The 14,027-nt window shown below is 33.9% G+C and overlaps 1 protein-coding gene across 3 annotated transcripts in view; it reads right to left on the bottom strand.

Annotated features, from left to right (window-relative positions):
- Positions 1-14,027, bottom strand: part of LOC149805221 (homeobox protein Meis1-like) — a 170,040-nt gene that overhangs the window by 35,016 nt on the left and 120,997 nt on the right. For all 3 annotated transcript variants that reach the window (XM_089948592.1, XM_089948599.1, XM_089948608.1), the window contains exon 10: positions 7,805-7,881. In XM_089948592.1, coding sequence (XP_089804718.1) covers positions 7,805-7,881 — 77 coding nt within the window. The remainder of the gene's footprint in view (positions 1-7,804; positions 7,882-14,027) is intronic.

The raw sequence follows: 14,027 nt of genomic DNA, 5'->3' as shown, positions 1-14,027 counted from the left end.
ACTATGAAGTTAATCAATGGAGGGTTGAAGGGAAAATCTATATTGATTTTTCTGGCAGATAAAATTCAACTAATGCATGAACAGGAATGCAGAGAAACTCTCACCAATGCGTAATGCCTGCCTCTGAATGCACCAAAGGAATAATATGAAAGCAATAATGCTGTTTGTTAAATTGTGGTTGCCTTCCATCAGAGATTTATTTCTATTTGGTACTGCATCAAAATGACTTGGGAAAATATCTTGGATTAGCAAACAATGGTTAGCCAAGACTAATTACAAAATAATCTGAAAGTTCCAAACATGACTGAATGTACTAGTTGAACTAAAGCAGTATATGCTGTTTTCTTCCACAAAAATGAAAAACGAGAAATAATTTTTTGCAGAAATTTAGTTTATAGAATAATATCCTTCATACAATTTGCTGTTTACTTAATCTACAAACACTTTCTGAATTTGGCTCTAATTTGACCTGCAAAGAACTTTGTAAAAGTCTGTACCGTCCAATCCAGTGTCAAGAACATTGATATATTTTGGTTGGCTGGTATGGGTTTATCACTATTTTCCAGCACTTGATATTTATGGTAGCACATATATCTGGTGGAAGATGAAATCCGGACCCCCCAATCCCCCAGGAAGTACAACTGATCCAAGGTGAGCCACTGGCAATTTTTCTCATATCCACTTTGGCCAGGTCCGAGACTTGGACCCATGTCGGCAGTGGTGAAATGTCAGTGATCTGTAAAGGCAAGCACCTTTGACCACTCGGTCACCTGTTCCTCCCTAGAATTATGGTGATACTGATGGAGAGGCATAATTAAAAAAGATTGTTCCTAATCAAAAATAATTTCTCAGGCAGGTAAATCTCTGACTCAATACTTTCCTTGTTTCTCAAAAGGTTGAAATGTTATTTTCAGAGGAATTTTTTTTAAAAACAAATATTTTCACGTTTAGTTCTAAATTACAATACATGGTTTTTGACAGCTTTGTGAAAAACAAGTACGTTATTTTAGGAAGCAATAAAAGAATTGTTTCATGTGGTCTACAGCACAGATTTTGCTTCAGTTAGTCAAATCAATTTAGAAAATACTTTTGTATCACATAATAGTCCTTTTATTTATATAAAAATTTCATCAATAAATTCCCACACTGCCAGAGTGAACTATGTATATTTCTGATGAGTATATGGAACTAAATTGTATGTGCTCACTGGGCAATTTTTTTGTCAAACAGATGTACAATATCAGGCATTGTTCACTTTCATATAACTCTGCAAATTAAAAATCATGAAAAATTGAAACATTTAAAATCTGGTGAATGAAACAGATCTGTTGCAGGTAGCCTCTAATGAGGAAGATAATTCTGATGTATTTTGTCTATATCCAAAAATATCCAGATGCTATGTGAAGAAAATGAGGAATGGAAGAAATGCAATGAACCTAGTAAGGCTGCTATTTAAATATGCTAGCAGCTGACTGACAGACTACTATTTCTACCTCCATCACTAGAAATCTCTTGAAAGTCCAATTAGCAGGCAATTAATTCACTCTGGAAAGCCTTTTTATTGCTGGAAACAAAAAAGGAACAATTTAATGGCCACAGTTTATTTGGGATTCCTAAACTGTGTGTGTGTGCCATTTCTCTATCTGTAATTGATTCTGATGAAGGTAATAAAATTGAAATTAGCGTTTAACATTTCAAAGCTACCTTAATTAACTTAGCAGATTCTTAAATATACAGAAATGGCATGTGGTGTTATGTTAGTCCCAATGACTGCTTGCAGTAGATTGGACTATGATTAGTTGATTAATATATGTATATTTAGCCTTATCCCACTTCTGACACCAATGAAAGCTATTTCTCTTCTAAACTAGCTCTACATGATACTTTTATGAAATTGACAAATGAGTATTATAGGCCCCTCACTTTACAAAAATCTGATTGCAATGATATACTTAACCCTTGGTTTATCTAAGGAAATTACCTTTTGCAAATGATTTCCAGGTCTCAACAGACCCACAGCTGTTTCTAAAGTGGCTAAATGTGCTGTTTCTAAAGTGGCTAAATGCAATTTGTGATGGAAGATTCTCTTAAGTGTCTATGTTTATTACTTTTGAGCAATTTATTTATATCAAAGCAGGATGAATTACCTAAACTTCCAACAAGAAACTAGCTTCTGATAGTTATATTTCTTATTTTACATGTACAGTTATCTCACCAATACTAAATATCCACTTAGTGTAAATATTCGTGGTGCTGTGCAAATGGCTTATAAAGAATAAAACCTGGAACATAAAAGCAATGAATTCTGACCTAAAAAAAAACAAATGAGAAAGTCAAATTTTTTCTTCTTCAAATATGACATGGATGTTAGAAAATGAAACATACTGTGAGAGAAACTTCACCAGCATAAAAGGGAAAGTTTAAATATATGAAGTATATTAGGCTATAAGCCTCATACCGGAGCAATTAGAATGAAAGCCAAAGGATGCTTTCATTTAAAATACAAGATTCTTGAAAAGTAGCATGCAACAGATGCATTCAAATAATGATTGAAAAAAGGTACAGAAAGAACTCTCCTGGAGGGATCTCTCTCTCTCTCATTGACAGACACAAAGCAATGAATATGTATCCTAAAAGACAAGAGTCTAGATTAGGAAACCCAACAAACTGTGCTATTTCATCCGATCACCGCAATAATCCTCTTTTCTCCTACACACACCTATCTGCTGCTGGAGTTTTCAATTATACACAGCTCAATTGGAAGGTTTTACTTGCAAGAATTATAGGAGACGAATGATATATTAAATGCAAAAAGGGATTGGTGTGACACAATTTCCCTTTTTGGGACATAAAAATAATATACAAAAATATTATATTGCAGAGATATATCTATATGGATTCTCACATAAAAAGATGCAATGTTCTTTCAAATATTTCCTGAACAATGAACACATGTCAGTAAAACATTGATGCATGGCCACTCATTTAAACCACATAGATGCATCAGCCCTAGTTTAAAGCAAAATCTTGAGAACATCAAGACCAAGTGTAACAATACTGCACTCACTCAAATAATACCCTTTGTTATGACACCGTTAATGGTCATGGACCTCAAATCATTATGTGGTGGTTTAGTCTGCTTTGGTGTTGGTCTGCATAAAAACATATGGAAGCTTTTTAGTGCTGAGACAACAGATGTAAAGTCCCTTGTTCAGCATCATTCCAGTCATTAATATGGCAATGTAACCTCTAAACCACCATGATGTCTCACAATAAACAGCATAATATATATATATATATATATATATATATATATATATATATATATATATATATATATATATATATATATATAATGCATTTCATTATAAAGTAAACTCATGATAAGGCAGTATACTCCATGGCTACTATGGAGAGTGTTAGAATGCTGGAGTACTGTATCATGTACTTCATTATAAGGCAGTCTCACTGTAAGGCAATAAACTCCATTTTTACCATGTTATAATGATGGAGTACTTTATCATGTACTTTGTTATAAGGCTGTCTCACTGTAAGGCAGTGTACTCCATGGCTTTCATGGACAGTGTAATAATGATGGAGTACTTTATCATGTACTTTGTTATAAGGCAGTCTCACTGTAAGGCAGTGTACAAAATCCCAATGATATTCACTGATTTTGAGTACAACGTTACTGATATGCAAAAACAATAACAAGGAACAACTTGAAATTCTAAATTTAACAACTGACAAAAATTTGCTGGAGGAATGTGGCTTAATGACTCAATGGAAGAAGCAAGCAAACCTTGCAAAAATTTCAGTACCAAGTTCCAAAAAAACTGGTTCAAAACACAGTCTTGTTAGCAATAACAAAAAATACAGATTGAAAGACAAGATATATTTAAAAGTTTAATTACAATGGCTGTATTGAAGGCAGGGCCTTTTCAACTACATGTATATATACCAGTAATGTGAAGTTAGAACACAAAGAAGAGTTGCCACACTACACAAGACAACATGATGAACAAACACATGTTGAAATAAACATTTAATTAAAATGTTTTAACTTTTTGTTTAGTAATAAAGAAACACTGTATATATGACCTTACTATCACAGATGATCCTGGCAAAGTGGTTTTCAGAGGGTTCTAACATCATGGAAGAAGGAAAAAAGTCAACAGCTTTACAAATAGAATGCTAGAGTGTAGTCTTGCCTCAAGGTGGTTTTTTTTGGTATAATTAGCCCAGTCAACTGTAACGAAGTATTTAAAATATACATAATAGGGCTTCACCAAGCCATTTACATGGTTTTCGCAAAACCTGAGTGAATAGCTATCCTTCTCTACTGAATTACCACATCGGCTGAATGGTTCATATATTTTTTGAAAGCCCCTTTCCTGAGCTTCACCACAAAGGAGGTCATTACTCATTTGCAAGACAACAATGGTTATGGCACAACACTGGAACAGGGAACAATCTGGTGTTTGCCTGATGTAGATATTGATATCACGATGCCGATTTTATCACACTGGGCAATTCATACATAATCATCCAATATGTGCCCTTATTGAAATTTTCGAGACACAGCCTACCCACGGCCATTGTTACGGAAAACTTCAAATTCAACCAACATATGATTTTCCATGAAAGCTGTTTTTACGTCTATTTCAGTCATGAAAAGTGAAGTCAGGGTCCCATTGTTGAAATTTTGTAATAGAATATAATATGGTAATTAGTGTCGTGTTTCAAATTATTTGTGATACTATCAATATCTGATAATACTTCCCTAGGAAAAAGGTATTGATTCACGGGCTGAAAGTATGAATAATGTCACAAGATATTTTATTGCACTAAATGCAGTACCTAGTCTCTCTAGATGATTGATTGCAAAAATTTTCTTTTTCCTTTTTAGGGCTCACAGATAAGAAATAATGAAGTGAAAACGACATGCAATTAAATATTTTACATCCATAAGGTCAAAACATCATGAGAAATTTGCCATGTTTAATAACTTAACACATTAAATGGTTTTTCATCTCAATCTGATAATTTTAACAGATTTTGCCCAACCTGAAACTTTAAAAGAAAGAAGCAACTTTAAATGATCATGGATTTTTGACTAATCATGCCCCAGATTACACTATTGTCCCTCCAGAAAAAACATGGATTAATACCTCCAGTTATGAAAACAGATGAACCGTGTATGTTTCGTTCAAACTGTCCCCAAAGTGGCTATTTTTATCAACTTTCATTGAACTTATCGCAGACTATGCATAACAGCTCTCATTTCATTAAATTAATCTCTTTTCTGATGTTTAAAATACACAGGTTTTAAAACTGTTTTAAAACTGTCCAATTTTAAAAATATGCTAGTCACAGAACAAACGCTAATTGATCACTGTAATATATGTCACCCCCTTGTGCAAAAACATGAGAGCAACATTCTAACTTGTTTGAGTTGTTATTTTATGTATATTTAAAGTTTAGAAATCTGTAACTTAAATGCATATTTGTATCTCTAGTTAACAGTATATATCCACTTTACAGGGTAAGTAGTTGATACCAAAATTTTGGTTTAGTACCATACTTTTAGATAAAATTTACCATTTGGGTTCTTTAATTTTCCTATTTTACTTCTTTTTTTTCCTACCTGCATGATGGGTAAAAGTGAAGTAAAACAAATGGATTATAATCCACAATCTGCATAAACAATGAACTGGAAACAATATTTTGATATCTAACACTATTCAAACATTATCCATTTAATTTGCAAGAAACTCTAGGGATATTAATTTCTGTCAATATTTGCCTTTGCAGGAATACTTCCTTATATTAACTGATGTAAACATGCATAAAGGCATGTGTAAACAATTGTTGATTACTATCCACTGGCCCTGACATTTAAAGTATGGCTTGCCTGCTCACAGTGTTAGGTTATGTTAACATCACAACAACCCTGGATGCTGACTTAACCCAACCTTTATCAAATGCTTTTGGAATGTACAAAGTAATGCATGGGATGGGCAAATATATATTTGTGATCACAACATTTGCTCACATCTGTAAGCTACAAGGTCCATTTTCAATTAATTTGTGTAAAAGTCCCTTTACAATAGACTTGTTATTATGCAGCTTGATTTTTGAGAAAATACTTTCAGCCTTATGATTTTTCTTTTTATTTCATCGCCATCATTTATGATCATATTTTAAATGCATAAAATATTTTACTAGGAAAATTGTTTAAATGAAGAAAGACAGCCTTTACAATTTTGAAATATAATATGTATTCTCTAAAGGAGTAGTACTCCCAAAAGTTTCTTAAAACTTGATTATATTTTAAGTTCTTATTCTCATGCTTTAAGCAGATAGAAGGTGTAATGTTCTTAGTATAGCAACACCAGCAGAATCTAGTAAAGTGCTGAATAAACAAAAAGATAAATCTAGAAGCCACAGTAAGATTCCCTGTCTCAAATCCTCAACTTTGTTGATTTAGTACTTCTATTTCCTCTGTGACCCACTTCTAAGGTTTCTCTTTATAAGCTCAGATCTGATTTTGTCCAACTTATTTCCTGAATTCAGGTGCTAGGTTTCAGGTATGATTTCAATTACATGTGAACTAGAATCAAGCCAGTTCTAGAGTTTTGGACTTTACTATGATGTATTTATGATTCAGAACATATGTATTAAAGACAGCTGGCAAATAGTTTTCCTCCATACTACTTTTACCATTCTTCTGACAGTCATTGGAGACCCTAGGTACCCAACAGAGTACCTACAAACTGACAAGAGGCACAAGTGGACCTCATATTGCTCACCTGCATACATGGGTCTGAAACGCAAATGTAGTACAAGTCATGGGTGCCTTGGGTGAAGATTATTTCAAGCTATTTGGTAGAAGCTGGGTAAAAATAATTTCAAGTTATTTGGTAGAAATTGGGTAAAGATAATTTCAATATCTTTGGTAGAAATTGGGTGGCATCTAACATGATGTTTAACCGTGTTTCTTCTTTGAGTAACTTCAAATGGACAAAACAGTGCCAAGTCATCTTTTATATGGATGTGATAAGTGTTCATGAACGATTCTACCTATAATTGTCGGATATGATAAGGCAGTTTTTTAAGAGAAAGCTGTTTTATGATAGTCCATTTTATATATAACAATAACAGAAGACATATTTTTCAGATAAGCTATCATTTTCAGCTTTACTATCCAACTGCTATGGAGGGGACATATCATTGCACTGGGAGGCAACAAAAAACACAACTCTGACAGTGTGTGCTTTAAAAAACATTCATACGAAGTTTGATAGCCAAGCCGTTCTGCTGAAAAAGTTGAAAATGTATCCCATATTAGACAAACATTTCTTGCACTGATTCCCTCATTAACTCCAACCTGCACATGACCTTAAAGACATGGCATTATCTGCAAATATGAAGTGATTGCTATAATCCTTCAATTACTGTGTGTGTTGGGCAGTGCAACATGTAATGTGACATCATTTGTTTATATGGATAATCCCCATATTTTATACGAACCGGTCACTATAATCCTTAATTCATTGTGTATATTCTTCATTGTGATGCAAATGATGTGACATCATCTGCTGACATGGAGTCCATATCTGGTTTGGTCACGATCATAAATACATTATATGCCAAGCAATAGTTAATGCCAGGTGATACATTTTTTCTCCAACAGAATAAGTTTTGCGTTTCGAATATGCAATATTCCTTTTTATTTTAAAAATGGTTCATAACTTTTCCCATTTTATTTATCCACTGCTATTATAAAAAAAACTGGACTTACCAATTATTTACTTGTAATATCGTTAGGCCTGTATCTTGTGCAAGCTGTTTTTTCTGTTCTTCTGACGGGTAAGGATGCTGAAAGAAAAAAAGATTTTTTTTAAACGAAGCAATAAAAACAAAACCAATATGTCAACAGAAAACCAAGAGACTTTCATAAGGATAATATTAACTTTATAAAGCACCAGCATTTTTGTTGATGTTGTGTACATCACCAAATTATTTTTTGGGTACAGAATATGCTTGCATAAAAGTTGGATTCAATTGCGATCAAGACAAAACCTGATCTAGCATCACAAAATGCATACCCAGATCTGGGTCTATGTAGTTTGTTCAGAATAATCAGTGAAACAACTTAGATAGACTGTGCATCATACAGCTGGGCCTGATTGTTAAGTTAATATACATGGTATTTGAGAAATTTGGTAGCAGACATTTTAAACTTTTAGAATAGGTGTGTGTTAGCTGAAATACCCAAATCAGGAGGAAGTTTGGACATATTAGTGGTTCGACACATGACAACTCTTTCTGTGGTTATCTCCAGGCAATCAATTTCAACTATGTTGGGTTTCCACTAGAATTGTGAAATTTGGTTTCATTCTTTGAAATCATTTCATAGTTAAAGATGTTTTCCCCAAAGATATGGCAGGGTATACAAAGTTTTATATTCGTTATTTTTTTATTTCTAAGTTCATTTTTTTTGTGGTATTATTCTCCCCATCTATACTGGCAAAGCATAGGTTTTGTACTTCAAATACACCAGCACTTTCTTGTTAAAAGGAAACTTGATAATCAGTTAACACTATATAAGGACACTAAATGTGCAAGTTTCGTATTTAAAAGTTAATGTTTTCTCAGTTTAAAAATTTTTGAGCAGTAATTCTGATCTGAATTATTGAAAGACCAACATGATTTTCACTGATCCATACCTGTACATCAAAAAAGGGAAACAAAGCATATTTGATTCTTTAAGTGTTTGTAAAAAACCAAAGTTTGGAATAATCTTCAGACTGCAATGTCTTTAAATGCAGCAAAGATCCTGATCACATGATCTGCTTGGAAGCCAAAAGTTTTAGATTAAGTTCACTTCCATGTTTCAGATAAATGCATTAAAATATTTTGGAATTCATAAATCAATAAATTATTGATTGAAAAAAGAATTGCTATGGAAACAATTTAAAGCATTTACTAAGATTCTGCAATAAACATACCAATTTCCATTGCAGTGCACCTATATGACGGATGCTGATACAAAACAATAGAATAAATTTAATCAAAGCTTGGAGTAAAATACTTGCTTCCTCTTCCACAGGGAATAAAACCCCAGCTAGGATGTCGACACAATTCAATTTGGAAGCAAAATTGATACTTTGGATTCAAGGCCTGTTCTCTGGTGGGAATTAACATTGAATAACTTGGAGTTTGTCTTGGGTAAAAAAACAATAGGAAGGTTAAACCCAGGTTAGAGGTAAACTGATTGATCAGTGAGCCCAATTCTGGGTCAGGAAATAGATCCTTTTTGCCAAAATACGAGATCATTTAGTTCCATTTTTCCCCTCAAGAAATAGCATTGAATTCATCATTTCACATATATTTATGTAAATGTAATTATCTCCCTTTGGAGGCTCATTTCTGCAATAATTCCTAATCATCGTAACTTTGATCCAGGCTGCAAAGTCCTTCGTTTGATATATATATATATATACTTATGCTAATTCTCATTTTGACAAATTATGTCATTTATCTGGTTGTGAACAGCAAGTCGTTCATTTGAAATAAATACCCCTAAATATGTTGTTGTTGTTTTAGGGTTTAACGCCATTTTTCAGCACACAATAGGCTATACATGGCAGCCAGTATTAATGGTGGAGGGAAAACCTGGGAAAACCCCGGAAAGAACCACTGACCCACGAGAAGCTACTGGCAAGCTTTCTCACATACCCACATTGGCCAAATCCGAGACTCGAACCACTCAGACAGGTGAGATGGCAGTGATCTGTAATGGAGAGCACTTTAGACCACCTGCCCCCCCCACCATGATATTTATGGTTATGATACATGACTCACTATCTAATAAAGATATGCAAACGGCTAAAGTCTAATTCAAATATCTTCATTGGTCAGAAATAGATGCAATCAGTTTTGAAAAACACTAGAACTTGTGAACTTTGGCTCTATTCTTGTCCAGAGTATACCTTTTGAACCAATGAAGATATTTTAATGCATTTTGGGACTGTGGACCACAGGTAAGATTTATGTACCTTGGATAATGAAGAGCTTGAAAACACAAAAACTACACATCTCCAAAATGTAACATTTGACCCCAAAAAAGTGCTTCAATTAAGCACTGGCAAATTTACCCTTTCAAATAATTTGTAACACATTTTTTTATGAAACTTTTTACTTACTTTTAATTACAATTAAGACATTTATTCGACTGACCTTAACCATCATCGAAATGAACAATGTCATGCGATCAATTGTTTGGTACTATTTTGTTACTCTAAACATATAGGCTTGCCCTCAGAGATGGCTGGCATAGGGATAATATCTACGATTGTATAGTACATGTAAATTTCCAGATAGCAGAAGCACTTACTTGGCAATGGTGGTGCCAAGTGGGATTAAAAAGTCACAGAATTAGGCCTTGCCTCGACCTTGACCTTGATAATGGGTGTGTGGCTATGTTATATGGCTGACTGTCATACACATGGGAAGTCATCATACATACATGGGTAAAATTTCAGATAGTTTCTCCAATTATTAGAATGTTCTGGGTCTGAAAAGCAAATATTAACGGAAGGATTGACAAGTTCCAAAAGTAATATATTGAGACTTGAGATGGTTGTGTGAAAATTAAAAAAACAGAATACCACTGGTGCAAACATTTACAAAGTAACTCCCATACCATATTGTATGCAAAATGATCCCATAATTTTTGGATGAAATTTTGGTTTTCAACATTCTGCTTCCACATGAGAGTAAATGACACCCTTGCTGGGTTAATTACTAGATTCCTTTGCCAAGGGTAACCATTGGGTTTTAAAGTCAACACTAAAAACCCATTTCTGTTTTTGTTTCTTCCTGCAGTGGGGAATCCAATTATATTCCTAATCACAAATGAGATTTGATGAGAGCCATTTTCCAAAATGTTAATTATGTCTTTGTTTCCCCAATCCTAGTTCCAGGACTCAGTTCATCAATGCCAAGGAAATGGAGGAGATAGAATGTTGAAATGTGAGATTCTTGTGTAAGGAAGTAAATTTAGATACCAAACCTGGGATTTGAATTCAACACAGAACAGACAGAACTGGGGCCATTTCATGTTTGTTTTGCCAAAATTCTCAGTCCATTTGACACCAAAAGGGTGAAATGGCCATCAAACTATCCCCCACCACTTTTCCAGGCCAGTTTTATGGTCAGTTTGTCCCTTTGGTCCATTTAGAATCCACCTAGGTAGTGATTTACAAGCATTATAACTGTCCAAGAATGATTAAGGCTCCTAATGAGGAGGGGAACACTTTGGTGACTGAAAAATAATTACATTGCTGGGGATCTATATGAGATACCTCTCTAAGTGTATTATTATAACAAGCAACTCCCACCTCATCAAAAAGTCTGTATTCTGCCTTGTCAGTATTTATTCTTTACAAGTGGTATGAGGGTGGGGTGAAAGAGAGAAAAAAACTGTGTTACAAGCAAGGAAGCTTTATTCTGAGGCATATTCTAACATGAGTGTGTGATACCGTTGCGAGATATTTAATAATGAGGGATGTACTAACAAGACTGTGTGATAACATTGTATGGTACTTGATGATGAAAATCATATTATAATGCACTTTCATTTTCCAAGAACTAAAATTGAGTAAAATAATTTTCAGCAGCAAACACAAAGCAAAACTTTTAACATTTTACCGGAATGCATGAACATTACTTCATTATAAAAGGGCAAAAAATGTACTTATTTGTAAGACCAGTCCAACTGCAAACTGGACAGATCTAGATCCGCCATCTCATGATGCAACAGCATATCTGGATCTATGCAGTTTGTAAGGGTAATCAGTATAACAAACAACATGCACCCTGATTTGCAGGTGCATTATGCTATAGCAGATCAGGGTCTCTGTTGCTTGCAGTTTGACTTGACTTATAAGTGAGTATATATGGTATACTAACTAACCACTGTCATTCAAGTTCAATTATGCAAAATCAAAATTAAAATTAACCTCCATAAGTTTATTACAAATGACAGCTGTCTTGTTGGGGTGGGTCCTAATAACTGAAATAAAATTGTTCTGAGGTGCTTTTTATTCATTTAAGCTGCAACATGTCTTAAAAAAATGAAAGCTGCTACAAAATCCACCGACTTCACTTTTGTAGACAAAGATAAAATAAATTACTAAAATAGTTATATGGTAAGAATAGTTTTTAAAAATATACTGTAAACCAACCAATTTTCAGCTGATGTGATATTAAGGACACCTTTTGTGTACCATTTTACATCACTAGTAACATTTTGTACACAGAGGAAGTGAACACATTAAAGTTGCTATAAAAATAACAGGGATGAAATATTAAGACTTTATCATATTAGCAGCTAAATATGTTTGAATGTTATCACATTAACCCCACCCTTCAACAGCCTCACAATGGCCAAACCCAGACTTGGAATCCTTGGCTCACCCTTGCTTTACTGTTACAAATGTGTGCTCTATGGGACAACTGCAGCAAATTAACTTTGCAAGCTCTCAATTCCCAAACATAAACAAAGAAATCCCCTGCTAACTGGCAAATTTGTCATGCTGAGAGGCTATTCAGCACAGCTGACAGTGATTTGACAGTCATGGGTGTTAGGTCCCACCATATGACAGTGGCTAAGAACCAGTCATTCAAACTAGACTGGTTCGGGTGACATAGTTAAGGGACAGTCAACTATTCTGAACAATGTGTGGTGACAAAAAGCTAAATGGTCACTCGTATTGATGAATAGGGACTTTTTTCTACAGTTGAATGCTGCTCTTGATCCCTTACACCTTGCATTGAAAGCATGAAGGAGAAAATGCCATTTTAAACTGGATATTGGAAACTGATTCAAATTTGAAAACAATTGTGTGCAGATTTGAAAAGCAAATTTTGGGAAATATGGGCAAACAATGGGGTGCCACTGCCTAATGATGTAAAGTAGCTTCTGACATTTGCAATGCATTTGGAGTCCAGGTTCTTAAAATGATACACAGAAACAAGCCAGTAATGGCTGTAGGATGCAAATCTGTTGAGAAATGTTCAACCTGAGGAGTATTTGACACTTTGACAGTATTCAAATGTATCATTATGCACCTAAATGCTTATTTATTCAATATGAAAATAGTTCCATTAGTCTCATGTCAAGAAAAATAATAAAACTAAAAAGAAATTTGGGAAAAACTAAAAAGACATTCGTGAATTTTATGAGACAATTTGACAAAATACATTATTCAAGTACCTTTCAAGCTCTTTCATTCATGCATTTTACACCAACAATAAAAAAATCAAATGTAAAACACACCTTAAGATTTTATGCAAAAATGAAACTGAAAAACACCCTTTAAATATTTATATTTAAGTTTTCTATCACTTTAATATTTCCTGTTGAATTCAGGAGAGGTTCTGTGACAAGATAAATTGTGTTGTTTTCATTTAGACCAATGATGATTATATCCTGAAGGGAAAATAGAGAAGTTTGAAGTAGATTTTTTTAAAACCAACTTTACTTTGAACGAGACAAATGTCCACTTTTTTAAAGAATAAGTGCAATGTGGTCAATAACTGACTAAACTGACCACCAGTCCACAGCCTCGAGGTCTGAATCTCTTGAAAATGAGGTATCAACCCTTAAGCATCAGAGTGCCATTAAATTTGTGGAGAGATCATTTGCTTACCCTATTAAACTACAGCCAACTTGTTGATAATGTGACTTTCCAGATTTAATGGCTAAAAGCAGAGGGTATGTACAAGCCATCTCCCCTCTTATGAGAAACCCAATGATTACAATGTGTACTTCATTTGGCATTTATTAGTTTGGTAGGTTGTATGGGCATTTTATGTCCCCCCCCCTTCAGAAAATCCAGATCTTATGACATATTTATGTTTAAGTTTTAAACTGTCATAATCTTTTAATTGAGTAAAAAAAGAATAAAATAACTATAAAAGAAAACTCGAGATTACAGGTAACACGTAAAAGAAAA

Source organism: Sinohyriopsis cumingii, chromosome 2 (genome assembly GCF_028554795.1).
Source record: "Sinohyriopsis cumingii isolate HCF-2022 chromosome 2, ASM2855479v2, whole genome shotgun sequence".
Classification (NCBI taxonomy): Eukaryota; Metazoa; Mollusca; class Bivalvia; order Unionida; family Unionidae; genus Sinohyriopsis; species Sinohyriopsis cumingii.
This window is presented reverse-complemented; position numbering and strand designations above follow the sequence as displayed.